Below are 15,878 nucleotides of genomic sequence, written 5' to 3'. Positions count from 1 at the left end.
TTGTGTTCTTTCCATAAGAGAAAACAATCATTTTTTGCAGTGTGTGTCGACTCGTACTCAAACCAATTATCTTCAGTTCCTTTTTGTCTAGATAATGAGAAAGGGGAACCGTATTGTCTTTCGAAAATGTTGATTGTTACAAGTGAAGGAGTTGATTAAATCAACTATCAATCCATTTTTGTTGACCTTGATATTCACCAGCTTTGTTAAAAAGTCAAAGGAAGAGAACGAGGTACAAATAGGATATAATTCAGCTTTGAACTCCTCTAACAACTATAAAAAATCATCATCAAGCCATTATCAATTAAGTCTTTAAGTATAAAGTCCTTAAAAATTAAGTCCTTATCAATTAAGTCATTAATAATTAAGCCATTAAAATTTAATTCATGTTCCAATTAAATTAACAAATCCCTAAGGCTATGGCTATTTCACATATATACATACAAGTTTGCATATACACATATACATACATTCATGTTTGCATACAATATACACACATATACATTATAAATTATACATTTTCATATACATACATGATAAACACATATACATACATTATACATACATACATTCCATATTGCATACAAATACACCTATACATACACAATTTCATGTTTTTATATATACAAATACACATAATATACACTTATACATACAAATGCACATATTATACACTTATATAATATGTTCACTGTAATATATACATACATACACAAATTCACAAATCTAGATATAGTAGAACCTAAATTCAAGTTCTTGGCATCAAGAAAAAAGGGTGGTGGTGTTGTGGTGCATGTACTTCGATAACAGTGATGCAATTCTGACTCAAGAAAGAAACAATAAAGAGGGAGAAGAGAAAAATAAAGAGGAAAGAGGGAGGCGAAGCACCATGTAGTGGTCGCTGATAATGGTTTTGTTGTTGTCGGTACAATGGAGTCGCCGGTGATAAGTTTTGTCATCGCCAGTATGGGAGGTGGTTCCTAATGGCAGCCGATGGTCGAAATTAGTGAAACCTCGGTGAAATCAATATGAAATCACCGGAAAGAATGTTTGAGAGAAATGGAAACATATACGAGAAAGAATGAACGAAAAAATGATTAATCTCAAACTCCTTTTAGCGGCAGTAGTAGAAAAATAGCGATGACGTTGGACAATTAGCGGTGACAAGTTGGAGGAAACATTTTGAGGTTCATTTTTTTCGAGCATTAGTGGTGATGTCTTTGTACGACACTTATATACAAACCGTTTGATCTATACCACATATCAATGGTCACGGTTACCTCTTGAGACGTCACACGAATCAGTGATGTAGGCACTAGTGACAACGCTATTAGCGGCAACATCCATTATTAGCGGTGACATTTAACATGTATGTTAAGTGTCGCCGCTAACAGTGGTTGTTGCCGTTAATGGCGTCACAAGTATTGCTAATATTTTTTGAAATATGTTATTGATGGATTTGACGACAATTTATTAAATTTTCTTTTCAACAATACTTGAGTTTATGGTTTGAGTTGAAATATAGACAAGGAAGCAATATATATCGGGTATAAGTAAAAAACTTATTTTAGTTTATTAAAAATGGGTATTGATCGTCCTTATAAATTATTAAAAAGATTTAATGAATTACTTGGAAATGCGTCAATTTCTTCTTAAGGTACGTTTCATTTTCAGCTACGTATCATTTGTTTCTTGGAAATTGTCGTAACTAACATAAAAATAATAATGTATCAATAGTCTATACTCTATATACTAAGTCTTTCAATTATAATAAAAAAGACATAAATGTCCTACGAATTTTTTAGCTTTTGTCGGGCTTTATGGGTCCTTAGCTAAACTAAGATACGACCTGCTCTTTTAGTGTCTGCCAACCTGTAATAGCCGATTCACCATGCGACAGGAACCATTTAGACCAAAAAAACTCACATTGTACCATTATAAAGCCAAAAAAATAAGTCTGGGGATCAAAATGCTTATGCCATAAGATCGAAGTGATTTGGGAGAAGAATGAAAGATAGCAGCCCATTCGATTTCTTGTGTGTCTTCGTGTATACCAACATCCAACAACAAAAATCGACTTTATTAGCTCTCATTCTTTTCTTCTAAAGCTTATTCTCAATTTGTACCCTCCCAAGAAATGAATCGTTGCTCTTCTTTCCGTCTTCACCCTCGATCGTCACACACATTTACCGAAGATCACAACCTTCTTCTCCTTCTAATTGATTCTCGATCACAACCCCTTCCACTCTTTTCTTTGATTCGGTTTCAGCTCTTCAAGGAATTGACCCCCTCCTTCATTCTTCTTTGTTCAAAATCGCACAAGCTAACTCTCTTTCTCCCTTCAAGTTGCATGTTTGATGGATGCGAGACTAAGAATGATGCGTGGGTTTCATGAAGTTTATAGAGAAAATGAGAGTTGATCCTTTTTTTTTCTTCGATTTGCAGGTGATTGGTTATGGTGGTTGACTGGTGGTTTTTGTGGGTTGTGGGTGCTCTGGTGGTGGCTGATTTCACGAGACAAAGGGGAGGAATAAGGGTGGTTGGATTGGGTTGTTGTGATATTGATTGGATGGTGATTAATGTTGGTTATGGTGGTTGTAATGGCTAGATAAAATGTTGATGAACAATTGGTTCAATTAGGGTGACAGGTTGATGGAGGAGGTTGTGAGGAAGGTGGAATAACGGTGGTATTGGGTGGAGATGAAAGTGAGACTAACATTTGATCCTCAAACTTATTTTTTTGGCTTTATAGGGGTACAATGTGAGTTTTTTTGGTCTAAATGATCTCTGTCGCATTGTGAACTGGCTATTATAGATTGTTTGAGACTAAAAGACAGGTCGTATCCTAGTTTAGGGACCTATAAAGTCCGACAAAAACTTTAGGGACTCAACGGTTAAACCTTAGAAAGTTCGTAGCACATTTGTGTCATTTCCTATTGTAATAAAAATATTGAGATTTTGTTTCTAACAAAATACAATACTCCACCGATTAAAATCACCAATAACTTCCTTATTCCAACACGCTTTCACGTTATATTGTCAAACATCCTAAAATCGTTTTTTTTTAAAATACAATTAATCAAATGAAATGCCAATAATCTGCCTGTAATTTAATATGATTATTAATTAATTCTTTGCCTAATCATTTTTTTCTTGGAAATTTCAAGTAAAAGCGACAAGCTTAACAATAGAAAGTTTTGAAGTAGGCACTTTCTTCTTCCTTTCGTTTTCGTTTTCGTTTTTCCCTGTGATGTATTGGGAAATTTCGTTTTCATTTTCGTTTAAACCATACAATACTATGGTTTAAAACAACCCGTTGATCAACGTACTGGATTTTGCTCGTTTACATTTGATCCTAATAACAAACCTTTTCCGAAGGACAATGTTAAGACGAAGACTTTTATGTGAAGTAAACTCATACCACAATAACATGCTCCACAAGTAACCAAAACGTGTCCGAAGTTTTCGCTATAAATACCAAATAATATCCAGCTTTTTATTCTCCATTCACTAGCATTGCAACATCACAACTCTAATATTTCAACTCTCTCTCTCTCTCTCTCTCTCTCTCTCTCTCTCTCTCTCTCTCTCTTAACCTCACAACTTTCAGTATGACAGTGAGTCTCTCTCTCTCTCTCTCTCTCTCTCTCTATATATATATATATATATATATATATATATATATATATATATATATATATATATATATATATATATATATATATATATATATATATATATATATATATATAATTTATTGGATGTATTTGGGCAATGATCACACATTATTAATCTAGCTACCACATACTCTCTATGCATGTTTGAGTTTTTTCAATCATAATTACAGATTAATAAGTTTGAATTTTATCTTTTTAATTACGTACCATGTTTGACATTGACATATTATATAATTTTTTCTACTCATCGACGAACTTCGATACTTGATATCATGTAGTTTTGTCCCATGCGTGGAACAAAATTAGCTCGACTGTATTTTAAGTGAAAGCTGACTTAGCTCGAAAGAGTTGAAAAACTGCACAACATATATAATGGTGCACTCTGTTAATGTCGAGTCCGGTTTATATTAACATACAGCAGTAATAAACTCAAGATATGATTAAGGCATACAATGCCTTTTTTATTGCTTGATTTAACGTGTTCATATATTTATTTTAAATTAAACTTGACACCAAACCAAACTGGTAGCTTGGAAGTGTTGGATAATTTATGCATGTAACAACCTAGTGGCTTCTAAGAAATAGGCAACAGGTAAAGATTACTTAGGAACCAAGTCTATATACGCAATAATTTAATTAATCAAAGTGAATATTAAATCAAATAAATAACATATTACAAACCTTAAGGAAGTTAAGCAAATTTACATCGATCCAGGTTGTATCAGAGAGAAGTACTCTTAATAATTATTTTATTATTTAACTGATCTTTTGGATATATATATATATATATATATATATATATATATATATATATATATATATATATATATATATATACGTACATATATATTCCATTGTAGGGTTATAGTGAAAAACTAAAGCCATGAACTGAAACATAATTTCTATCTACTCTTTTCAGACGGTGGAGATGATCGTGGACATGGACTGCCATGGCTGTGAACGGAAAGTTAGAAAGGCCCTTCAAAACTTAGATGGTGCATCATTCTCTCTCTCTCTCTCTCTCTCTCTCTCTCTCACACACACACACACACACAAATATTATATATAATCAAGGAATGTTTTTAAGACACAATGTGCCAAGGTTTTAATTTAAGACACAATGTACTTGTTTTTCTTATATCAGGAGTGGATAATATTGATATCGACATGGATTTGCAAAAGGTAACAGTCACTGGATGGGTGGATCAAGAAAAGGTTCTTAGGAAAGTGAGGAAGACTGGAAAGAAAGCCGAGTTATGGACGATTCCATACAACACAGAGGCGATTGGATTTACGCAGCAGTATGGCGACATGTACACACAACATAGCGACCGGAGCTCTAATTACTACCAAGATGTCGAGCAACCAGACATCTCAACGCTCAACTACTACGGGAGTGGGTACTACGGAAACGGACAAGTTACCTATCAGCAGTTGCCTTATTCATCCAGTGATATTGGCGAAAGGGCTAGCATTGCGTTTAGTGATGAAAATGTGAATGCTTGTTCGATAATGTGAATTACTTTGTGTTAGATATACTAAATTAGACCAAACATGTGTTTATACAAAAGACGGGACATAGTCTTCCATTGCATCTGATTCAATTATTGAACTTTGTTTCATATAACTTTCTTTTTTTATACAGATTAATTACTTTGCCACGTAACGAGTAATAGAATATTGCATGCATGATTTCTTATAGGGGTTAGCAGCATGTTGAAAGCAATTGATAAAAACAAGAACATGAACACAATATAATGCAGGAATAACTCTTAATATAATAAAGAAAACCGCTCAAAACTCTCAGTAATTACTGTTGGGTAATCTTGATGGATCAAGTTGGGCTTTTGGTTATGGGTTAGTTGGCCACTAAATAGTGGAATAAGTTAGGTTTAGTTGGTCTTTGGAAGACCGAGTCTAGAGATAAATAACGTGGTAACATGGTTTAGTAGCCATTTTAATAGGAGCACATGCACTTACAATTGTTAAGGTTATTGCATATTCTTTCAGCTTTATATAGTTGCATATGTAGTTTTTTTTTTTTTTTTTTTTTTTTTTTTTTTTTTTTTTTTGCGTGTGTAATCAGTCTTTTGAAAGTTATATATACAAATTTGCTGTTTTGATTGGTGTTAAAAGGGTGAGTCCAAGGCTGAACCAACACTAGCAATCATATATACATGAGTACCGTGTGCAATTAGGCAAGATGTAGCATTCAATGAGACTTGCCAATCTTCTTTCTATCAGATATACATGAGTAGTGTGTTGTGTGTGTTTTAACGGATCTGAACCAACGCTTGGTATCAGAGCCCTAGGGCTCGTGGGATCTATGGAAAGGGTTCTATGTGAACCATAAAGATTAGAGAAAGTAGAAGCTTATTGAGAGCCAAACAAAGCTTTGTGTGAGCTGAGTTCAAAACAAGAAATTCGTGTGATTAAAACTACATTTGTATGATGTGTGATTACCTATGGTGAATGGTTCTCGTCTGTAGATCCGTTTTTTATGAAGATGTGGATGCGTTTGGGGAGGAAACCGAAGGGGAAAAGAAAGCAACTGAAGAGCTGCAATTTGTGATGATGTTTGAATATAAGAAGACGATAAAGAGGATGAACCATGTGGTGATTCCTGCGATAGTGAAGATATATGTGAAGAGAAAGGCTATGTGCTGAAAAAGAGTTGTGAGTTGAAGGAAGGTTGTGTGCTGGATTGAAGTTCTGGGTGAACCAACAAGAACGCGACCTGTGTGGTGAAGCGAATCTGTGTGGAAAAGCAAGTCAACATGAAAAAAAAATGATATGTGTGATTAGAAGATGATGAGAGCCTTGTGCTCCTACTTATGTGTGGGAGGTTGTCAAGTTTTTTATGCAGGTTCGGCTGGTACAACTGGTTCGTGAAGCAGGTGTTTCATGGTGGATACTAGGCAACTGGAGCAGAATCCGGAGGTGATGGTTGTGCTGGTGCGAAATGTAACCGAGATAGATGTGTTGGTGCTGAAGAAAGAAGAAGTTAATTTGATTGAAGATGATGATGAGTCCCCACTGTTTTGAGGAAACATATCATCAAGATTATGGGGGTGATTGTTGGGTAATCTTGATGGATCAAGTTGGGTTTTTGGTTATGGATTAGTTGGCCACTGAATACTGGAAAAATTTAGGTTTAGTTGGTCTTTGGATGACCGAGCCTAGAGATTAATAATGTGGTTTAGTAGCCACTTTAATAGGAGCACATGCACCTACAATTGTTAGGGTTAGTGCGTATTGTTTAAGCTTTATATAGTTGCATTTGTAGTCTTTTTTTTTTTTTTTTTTTTTTTTTTTTTTTTTGCGTGTGTAATCAGTCTTTTGAAAGTTATATATACAAATTTGCAGTTTTGATTGGTGTTAAAAGGGTGAGTCCAGGGCCTGAACCAACGGTTACAATCGTCCCACTAAGAATGCTCTCGGATAAGATACGGTAGTCTCGATATATATATATATATATATATATATATATATATATATATATATATATATATATAGGGGTGAGATCCATTGATAACTCATAGTTTCGCAAGAATCTGAGAAATAAAAGTGGAGCGTTAGATCAAAATTAACTTATTAAGTGTATGATCGTAATCTTATAAATATCATTTAATGTTTAATTTTGTGTTATTGAAAATATTAATAAAAAGTTCTAAAAATTAACATAATAAATCAAGTTTCAGATTTTTTAAAAATAATTTTTGATTTTTTTAAAAAATTATGGAGATTTTTACAAAAAAAAATTCAACGTTTTAGGTGCATGTACGTATATTTTTTTTTCAAATGAATATATGCATATTTTTTTTATAATATAATATTCGTAAGTAAATCATAAAAAATCTTACATTTATTAATCAATCTATAAACATAATATTACAAGTATTTTATTCGATACAAAATAAAATATAAAAAATAAAAAATGCTACAAAGATTGACAGTGTTATCATTTCTTCATATCAAGATTTCCATATCTTCTTCAATTTATCACTTTTTACATCTTCAAAATTTTCCACAAATTCTTTCAAATCAACAAGAAAAAAAATGATTAATCCAAGAATACTCACAAAAATACATATGTACATATATCATGTAAGATTTACATGCGATTATATAATGTGATATTTACATGCGATTGTATCTTTTAATATTCAAATGTGAAATTCACAAGAAAATAAAAATGAAGAATACTTTCACAAAATGCATATGTGCATATAGACGTAATTCATATGTGATTCACTCGTGACTTACGTATGAATTACATGCGATTTATATGTGAATCACATGTAATTTATATGTGACTCAGTTGTGAATTACATGTAATTCATATGTGAATTACATGTGATTTATAGGTGAATCACATGTGATTTATCTGTGAATCACATGTAATTCATATGTGATTCACTTCTGAATTACATGTGATTCATATGTAAATTACATGTGATTTATATTTGAATCGCATGTGATTTATATGTGAATCACATTTAATTTATATGTAATTCGCTTGTAAATTACATGTTATTCATATGTGAATTACATGTGATTTATATGTGAATCACATGTGATTTATATGTGAATCACATATAATTTATATGTGATTCACTTGTGAATTACATGTGATTTATATGTGAATCACATGTAATTTATATGTGATTCATATGTGAATTACATGAAATCACATGTAATTCACTTGTGATTTACATGTGAATCATATGTAAGTCAAATGCTCAAAAGTTGTTATGTTGTGAACAAAAAGAATTCAAGTTAATGAAGAAGTGGTAAATCATCAAATAAAAAAAATAAAATGAAGCATAATTGATAGATTCATATCATCACATGCACACTAGTTGTAAATAATTGCAGTAGAAGAGATAATTATTTTACCTTGGCTTTCCTATGTCATGAACTCGATGGTTTCAAGAAATCAAAATCCATAATGGTGTATGTATTGCCCAATTTCTAAATTACTACATCATATAGTGTATGACAACTTCTCTACAGATCCTACAGTTCCATAACATAAATCAACAATTATCATATTTAAAAACTGGGAATAATGAGAAAAAAACAAGCTGAAAATTGCATCATCTACAAATAGTTTGTAATCCCCATGCAGGAAAAATAGAATTTTTTGGAGAAAATTATGGTACACAATATAAGAAGGGTTGTATTAAAAAAGATCATGGTTTGGAGAACATCACTTGAGTTAAGGACGAGAAATCATAGTCTTTTGCAGACTGTGAAATCAATGTAGTTGCTGTTGCTGGTTGTTTAGATCCACCAGATACCCCATGCTGCTAGATGGCATCACCCTATTGGTAGTTGTATTCAATCCCATCATGCTGGAAATAGTATAACAAAATAATGTTAAAATTTATCATTTATGCCAACTAATACATACAAAAAGTAAGATATAATTAGAATCATACCCATACTCATACCTAGATGATGTTGGAACCTGAAACGAATTGCCACCTAGAATTGGTGCTCCCAGTCCCATGTTTTCCCATCTATTTATTTCACCAATTAAACGGTTACAAATAAAGTCTATCCATATTTGTATAGAAAATAATCAAATATGAATACTTATTATATACCTGATGTAAATATTTCTCTAGTTTGTCTTTTCCAATAGGTGGTGTCGCAGTAGCATTCCGGGAAACTGATAGCCGACATTTTCCCAGTTTTGATTGGGGAGTAAATTACGTTGTTTCCCTTGGCCCCCATTCACAGTAAGATTTGGCAAATCACCTGATTTGGCAGCAACATCCATGAGTAGGTACTGCTGGTGGGCTAACATAGCAAGTTGTTGTTGATGAAGAGCATATGGTGATGTTGTATTATTATTATTATTATTATTATTATTATTATTATTATTATTATTATTATTATTGCTCTTTTCAAAGAGACTCATAATATCATTTTTAACATCCTTCTGAGGCTTCTATGATGCTGTGTTAGGTTGTGAGAGAGAAGGTGAATCTTTGAATAGATCTTCAATTCCAAAAGTGGGAATGGGATTTGAGTTTTTATTGTTGTTAATGTTGTCAATAGGTTTTGAAACTTCTGTTGTGATTTGTGGTACTTGAACAGCAACAGTTGTAAATTAATATAACAAGATAAGTTCTTTGTAGAATTTAATCTTATTAAGTTATAGAATTGAAGAGTAAATAGAGTCACAAGGTAAAAAAAACTAGGGGTGGCTTTATTGTTAATAGAGACAAAATATAGGACTTTTATGCAGATTTCCCTTTACTTTTTGTAAAATAATTTATTACACTACTATGGTGTTGTACACTTGATTACGTTTTATTTTCAGCTTATTATCAACTTATTTTGCTAATGTATTGCCTATATTCAAATCTTTTGAAATTAATTGTGATACAACTTAGGAAAGCCAACTAGTCCCTAGTTTACCAAATGACCCAAGCCTGGCTACCTTTGCAACATTGATTACTAATGATGATTTCTTAAACAAATTGAAGGAGATAAATATAACTTCCATGATCATCCACTAATTTTAAAGGGAAAGATTGGTCTTACATTATTTAGGACTCTTAGCCTCCCAACTTTAGGGCCACCAATACAACCATGGGTATTTAGATGAACTTCATATGTTTCTTCATTCACACGACATCTGGCTTCCATACAAGCTTTTACCCCTGAAAACATAACAAATATCATCAAAAACTAAAAACCAACAATTACTGGGGTAAAGAGTCCAATATTACAAACCTTACAGTCTACAGTAACAATCCATGCTCCATTCAAAATGGCCATCAGAACTTTATATGTCCTTGTACATGCACCATTTGAATCTGTGGCAGCAATGACATGGGTAACATTAGGTTTCTAGTATCTGAACACTACTCTCTGATTATTTCTTGCAGAATCAACCAGCAAACACTGCAATTTCAAAGGTGTGGATTAAAAGAGACCCATGATGAATACACATTAATTCTAACAAGAACAACTTTTTATACCAATATTTTCTTTTGTAAAAAGATCAGAACCACAAAACACCAAACTTTATCCGGCATCCAATGACGTTGTGTAGAGATTCAGATGTGTAGATGTTTTGTAATCAGAATGACAAACATAAACAAAAATACATAGAAAAGTTATATTTAAAAAATGATACCTTTTCTGAATATCTTGCTTCCCATCATCTTCCAACATTTCGCTTGGAAATTTCATTTTTCTATGCTCTAGACACAACATTAAATAGGGGTCCTATAAAATCCATAAAATTAAAAACCTTTTATAAGAATTATAACAGAAATAAGTGTGCATAAATAGTAGCTTACATCCCATCTGCACTCAGGAATGTAATATGCACATGGCACGTGGTAACTTCTTTGGCATGTCTCCATATAATAGCCAAGACCAGCACCCTTTTTACCACAACTGTTGCATTTAAGCTTGTTAGCCCTTATCACTTCTGATTCTAAATTCTGAATGATTCCATCCTTAAAGTAAATCCGAAGAGCCTTGTGATTGTAAATATCACTTTTAATTGTCACACAACAAAAAATCATTTTAATGTTGTAAGCTCAATAACAATATAACATACCACTGAATACAATTTCTGTAAACATGTGTAACCTTAGAGAAGTTGGCCAAAGACCCCACTCCTTCCTTCCCTTGGGCAAAAGACACAAATGGTCCACTTCCCTATACAATATAATAAAATAAACAATGTAAGCTTAACCTATCAAGATTCTTAGGTCATCTTTTTTTTAAACAAACTAAAAAATTTGGCTCTAAAACTCACCTCTGTCTTACTAGAAGAATGAAAAATGGCAAAAGGCTGTTTTTTTGAATTCATCGTATCCTGCTGCCCACTAGAAAGAGATTTTTCAATCTCGGTTTCCAGGTTGGAATTGGTTGTAGTTACATTTTTAGAAGACAAAGCATTTGTCTGAGGATGACCATTTATTTGCAAACATGTATCATTTAACCTTTCGTTTGTTTTCTTTTGCCTTTTTGTTGGATAAGGTGTCTAAGTCCATAACTTATTTGGTACATACTTGACCCGAACCGGCATGGTCCATTTGGATTGCACTTCACCCGAACTATTTATGGATAATTTTATGAGAGTTATACACATATGTTTATTAATATATTGTAAGTTATAATATATTAATATGAAGTTATTTAATTAGTATTAGTCTTAAATTAATTATGAATTAATTTAGAGATTAAAAGGAAGACTAATTAAATTGTGGGCTATTGTTTTATATGGTGTGGGCTAACACTCATTTGTTAATGGGCTAGGCTTATATGGAAGTCCATGGATGATCCATGGAGCTTTTAACCCATGGATCCTTGGAAAACAAAAGGTCATGGGTTATTAGGGTTTCACCCTAACCATGCACACTATATAAGCATGCTTATGTTGCATGAAATAGTCACTAGTGTGGTTTTGTGTGTGTGGCCGATTTTCTATGTATGTATACACTCTCTCAAAGTTTTCCAAGTGTTTGTGGTGATTTGTGATTCCATTTGAGGCATTCACACTATTGGTGCTTGGCTCTCAAACTCCAAACAATCAACCATCATCAAAAGGTATGTATTTCTACTAGTACTTTTATGATTCATAATCCTTATGCTATGCTAGTTAGGAAGAAACCTTGGAAATTATTATTTGCATGTATTTTAGAAGAAAACATAGATCCAAGGTTTATTAGGGTTGCATGCACACTTAGGAAGTGTTAGATTGTTCAAAACCCAACAGTGGTATCAGAGCCTAGGCTTGTTTTCTTGAATACTTGATGCAAATTGCTGAAAATTGAAGTTTATGTGTTGTCTGCACAGCAGACTCGCCGAGTCCATGAAGGGACTCGACGAGTCCAAGACAAAATTCATCCAACTCGGTGAGTTGGTTCATGCACTCGACGAGTTGGAACCCCAAACAGCATATCTTCGAGTTTTGGTGCTGGAATTGGTCTAGAATCATTACCTTAAACTGTTTTGATCTTATAAAACCTGTTTTTGATGTGGTAATGATGATGGTGGACTAATTTCAAAGTTATAATCAAAATTTCAAGTTTATATGTGTTCATATGATTCTTGAAATTGTTGATGTGGATGTTCATGTTCATATGAGTTTTGTTAGATCATAGGAATTATTTGCAAATTGTTTGTTAGTTAATTCTTGATCTTAATGTGTTTTAATGGAATTCATAATTTTTCCTCAAGTTATGGAATTTCAAAAGTTTTTTCTTTTAAATGTTTTTTAAGAAGTCATAAGTTACATTTTCTTGAAGAGTTTTTTCTAATAAATGCTTTTATGGACTTCATAACTTGTGCTCAAGTTATGGATTTCCAAGAGACTCTTCATTAAAAGTATTAAACACTTAATTAAAACTCATAAGTTATGAATATCCAAAAGTTTATGAATTGTTCAAAACTTGCCCTCAAATTTTGGAACTTGTAAAGTCTCACACAAACTTTAATTCCATACCCTAGAAGTTTTAAAAGTTAAAATTCTACACTTATACTATTTATAACATTAATGGTTAATTATATATGTATAAGAACAAGTCGTTTTACCGTTAGTAGGCCTCATTCACGAAGCCGGTCTATAAGGTGGGTATAACGTTGTTGCCTATAAAATGGCAACTTAATGGGTGTCCACTCTCACCCACCACTTGCTTGACTGGTGGAGGGTCGTTAGCCGAACGGGTAGGACAATGACTTTAAATTCTCATTAAAAGTATAATGATTATTATAAAGTAACTAAATGTTTTATTTAATTCCCAATCTTAGTTACTTTAGGAAAAATGTGAATTTGGTGCTAGCCCATGGAATTCACACTTTGTACCTTACCAAGTCGTTGGTGGAGCGTATGTGGTTAACCGACACACTAACTTGGACTAGTAAGGATCACGAAGGGTGACTTAATGTTTGTCATAGATCAATGGAGCGTGTGTGGTTAACCGACACATTGATTAGGTGATAATATTAAGGGTACCAAATGAATTTGTATGGTTATTCACACCTTGTTTTGTGATCCTCGGCATCCCAGTCACAAAATTTGAGAGGGCACACTCGAGATTGAAACATGCCATTGAAAAGTTCAATGAATCTCAAAAGATCTAGGAATTTCAAATCCAATTAAAACCTAATAAATTATTTCGTTTTTCATGGTGGAAATTGGTGAATCGTCATTCGCCTACCTTCAAATATTTTATAGCTTGGATTACGGCATCCCTCTTCCAAATTATAAAATATTGTGTTGGGTCCTAGCCTTAATATTTCATATTGGGTGTTATATTAAGGACTTTGAATCAACTAACTTGATTTTCTCCCATTATAGATGTCTGGTTCAGACAACTATGATCTTCCCAAATCTCTTGAAGATGGTGTCCCTCAACATCATGCTTCACTTCCTCCACCTCCTCCAATTATTCTCCCTCACCCACAAGTTCTTGAAAAGTTTAAAGTCACTCAATCCCTATTGGAAAGCATAGTCTATGTGTGCTCACATCTTGGAGATAAAGTCACATATTGACAAGCCGGGAGAGTTGGGTGTCAAAGTCTCGTGAAAGTTGGATGTTCAATCACTTTCTTAGTAACATAGTAAGTCTTTTTGGGACTACTATGAGACAGACTATGACATGACCCTTAATGATGTTATCTATTTGCTTGGTGTTGTGGAATCAGCAATGATTTGGAACACCAGTAAAGCAAATTTGATTAAAAGAACAACTTCCCAAGTCTACATGGACATTGACAATGGTAGCATTGGATATCTAGAAAAGGATTTCTCTTCCCAATGGAAAGGGATCGGCTATAGTCAACTCGGTTGACCAAATAGTAAAGAGAAAGGCAAATTCTGAGATAGTCTCATGTGCCATTACCAAAGGGTCCATGTTTTTTATTGCCAAAGGAAGGGGCATTGGTTGCGAAGCTGCCCTATTCACCTGAAAGGTCATAAGGTTGATCAAGTCAAGAGGTTTGACTCTACTTCGGGTAAAGTCCACTGTCTAACTCTATTAAGTTCCTATTTGGAGATTCTTATTACATAATGTGAATGGGTCACATGCTGATGTTTTAAGAATCAAAGAAAAGATAGGAAGCTTAAAGTAAGTATATGTTGATTCTGATTGCGAAGGTGGGTTTCGATCGCATGGTTCGGTAATCAGAATTTTGAGCTGTTGCTTAAGAGTTATAATATATTGCTTATGGATAACAACAAGGTTTTCATGTGGATCGTAAGGATAAGTTTTTCCGCAAAGTTTTAAAATAAAAGAAAAAAAGGGTTTTAATTTTAGTTATTTTAAAAATATCCTTACAATGGCATCTGTGGAAAATTGTTGCTTATATGTTTCCAGTAATAGCAATATTGGAAAGTGGATTTGATTCTTTCATTTGTGGTAGTGTCTGAATTTACCAAATGAAGAAAGTTTTTCATCACCCAAGTTTCAATTGGACAGAAACTTGGAATCATACAAGTTGTATTGTATGATGAATGAGAATTTTCATCTTTGAAAATTAAGACTAATTCTTTGATCACATGTATATGTGAGTCAATTGAAGGACTAAGGAATTAGGTACACTGGGTGTACGTTGGTCAAGGTCCACCACAAAGATTGATTTGTCATGATTTACTAAAGATTAGTAAATATGATTATACTTATGAGGTTAAGTATAATTCTGTAACATTGGAAAGGTTACAATGTATGACAGAACAAATGAGAAGAATCAAATTAGGCAGAAAGATAAAAGTTTCTCAAATATGAAAGGATGGGAGAGTACTTTAGTATCATATTTCATGATCATCTTAATGATTATGAAACCATATCACAAATTCATACTCTAAGGACGTCTTAGTGCATTGTTATGGCTAAGAAGAGAGGTCATGAATTGTTGGATTGGTTAAAATCAAGAAGATGAGTCATATTTCGTTCCAAAACAATTCTTAGAGTCATACTCCAAGATTGTAACATTGAGTGACATAAAGTAAGGTTTAAAACACTTATCAAATGTAGTGTAAAATGTTTCTACCCTTGTACATTTGAGATTGGTAAGTTGTGATGTCTTGGATGAGACAAAGACCAACTAAGACCAATTGTGTGAAGTGTTAGTCTTGATAAGAATCCGCACTATCCCTTGAATATTTGTTTTGTCAAGGAATGGTTCTTGACTGGGGAAACTTATATGTCAAGGGGACAGTGGGAG

General features: G+C 33.1%; 1 protein-coding gene across 1 annotated transcript; it reads left to right on the top strand.

Annotated features, from left to right (window-relative positions):
• Positions 1-3,494: 3,494 nt before the first annotated feature.
• On the top strand, positions 3,495-5,281 carry LOC111885555 (heavy metal-associated isoprenylated plant protein 28). The gene is made up of 3 exons (XM_052771368.1): positions 3,495-3,617; positions 4,597-4,672; positions 4,822-5,281. Exons 1-3 carry the CDS (start codon positions 3,612-3,614, stop codon positions 5,193-5,195), a joined length of 456 nt encoding a protein of 151 aa, XP_052627328.1. The 5' UTR covers positions 3,495-3,611; the 3' UTR covers positions 5,196-5,281.
• Positions 5,282-15,878: the final 10,597 nt, after the last annotated feature.

The sequence above is a fragment of the Lactuca sativa genome, chromosome 4 (genome assembly GCF_002870075.4).
Source record: "Lactuca sativa cultivar Salinas chromosome 4, Lsat_Salinas_v11, whole genome shotgun sequence".
NCBI lineage: Eukaryota > Viridiplantae > Streptophyta > Magnoliopsida > Asterales > Asteraceae > Lactuca > Lactuca sativa.
This window is presented reverse-complemented; position numbering and strand designations above follow the sequence as displayed.

Bases quoted from the DNA above. Each gene is read 5' to 3' on its own strand.
- LOC111885555 (XM_052771368.1), top strand. The intron at 4,673-4,821 runs GTGCATCATTCT...TTCTTATATCAG, and splicing joins GGCCCTTCAAAACTTAGATG to GAGTGGATAATATTGATATC.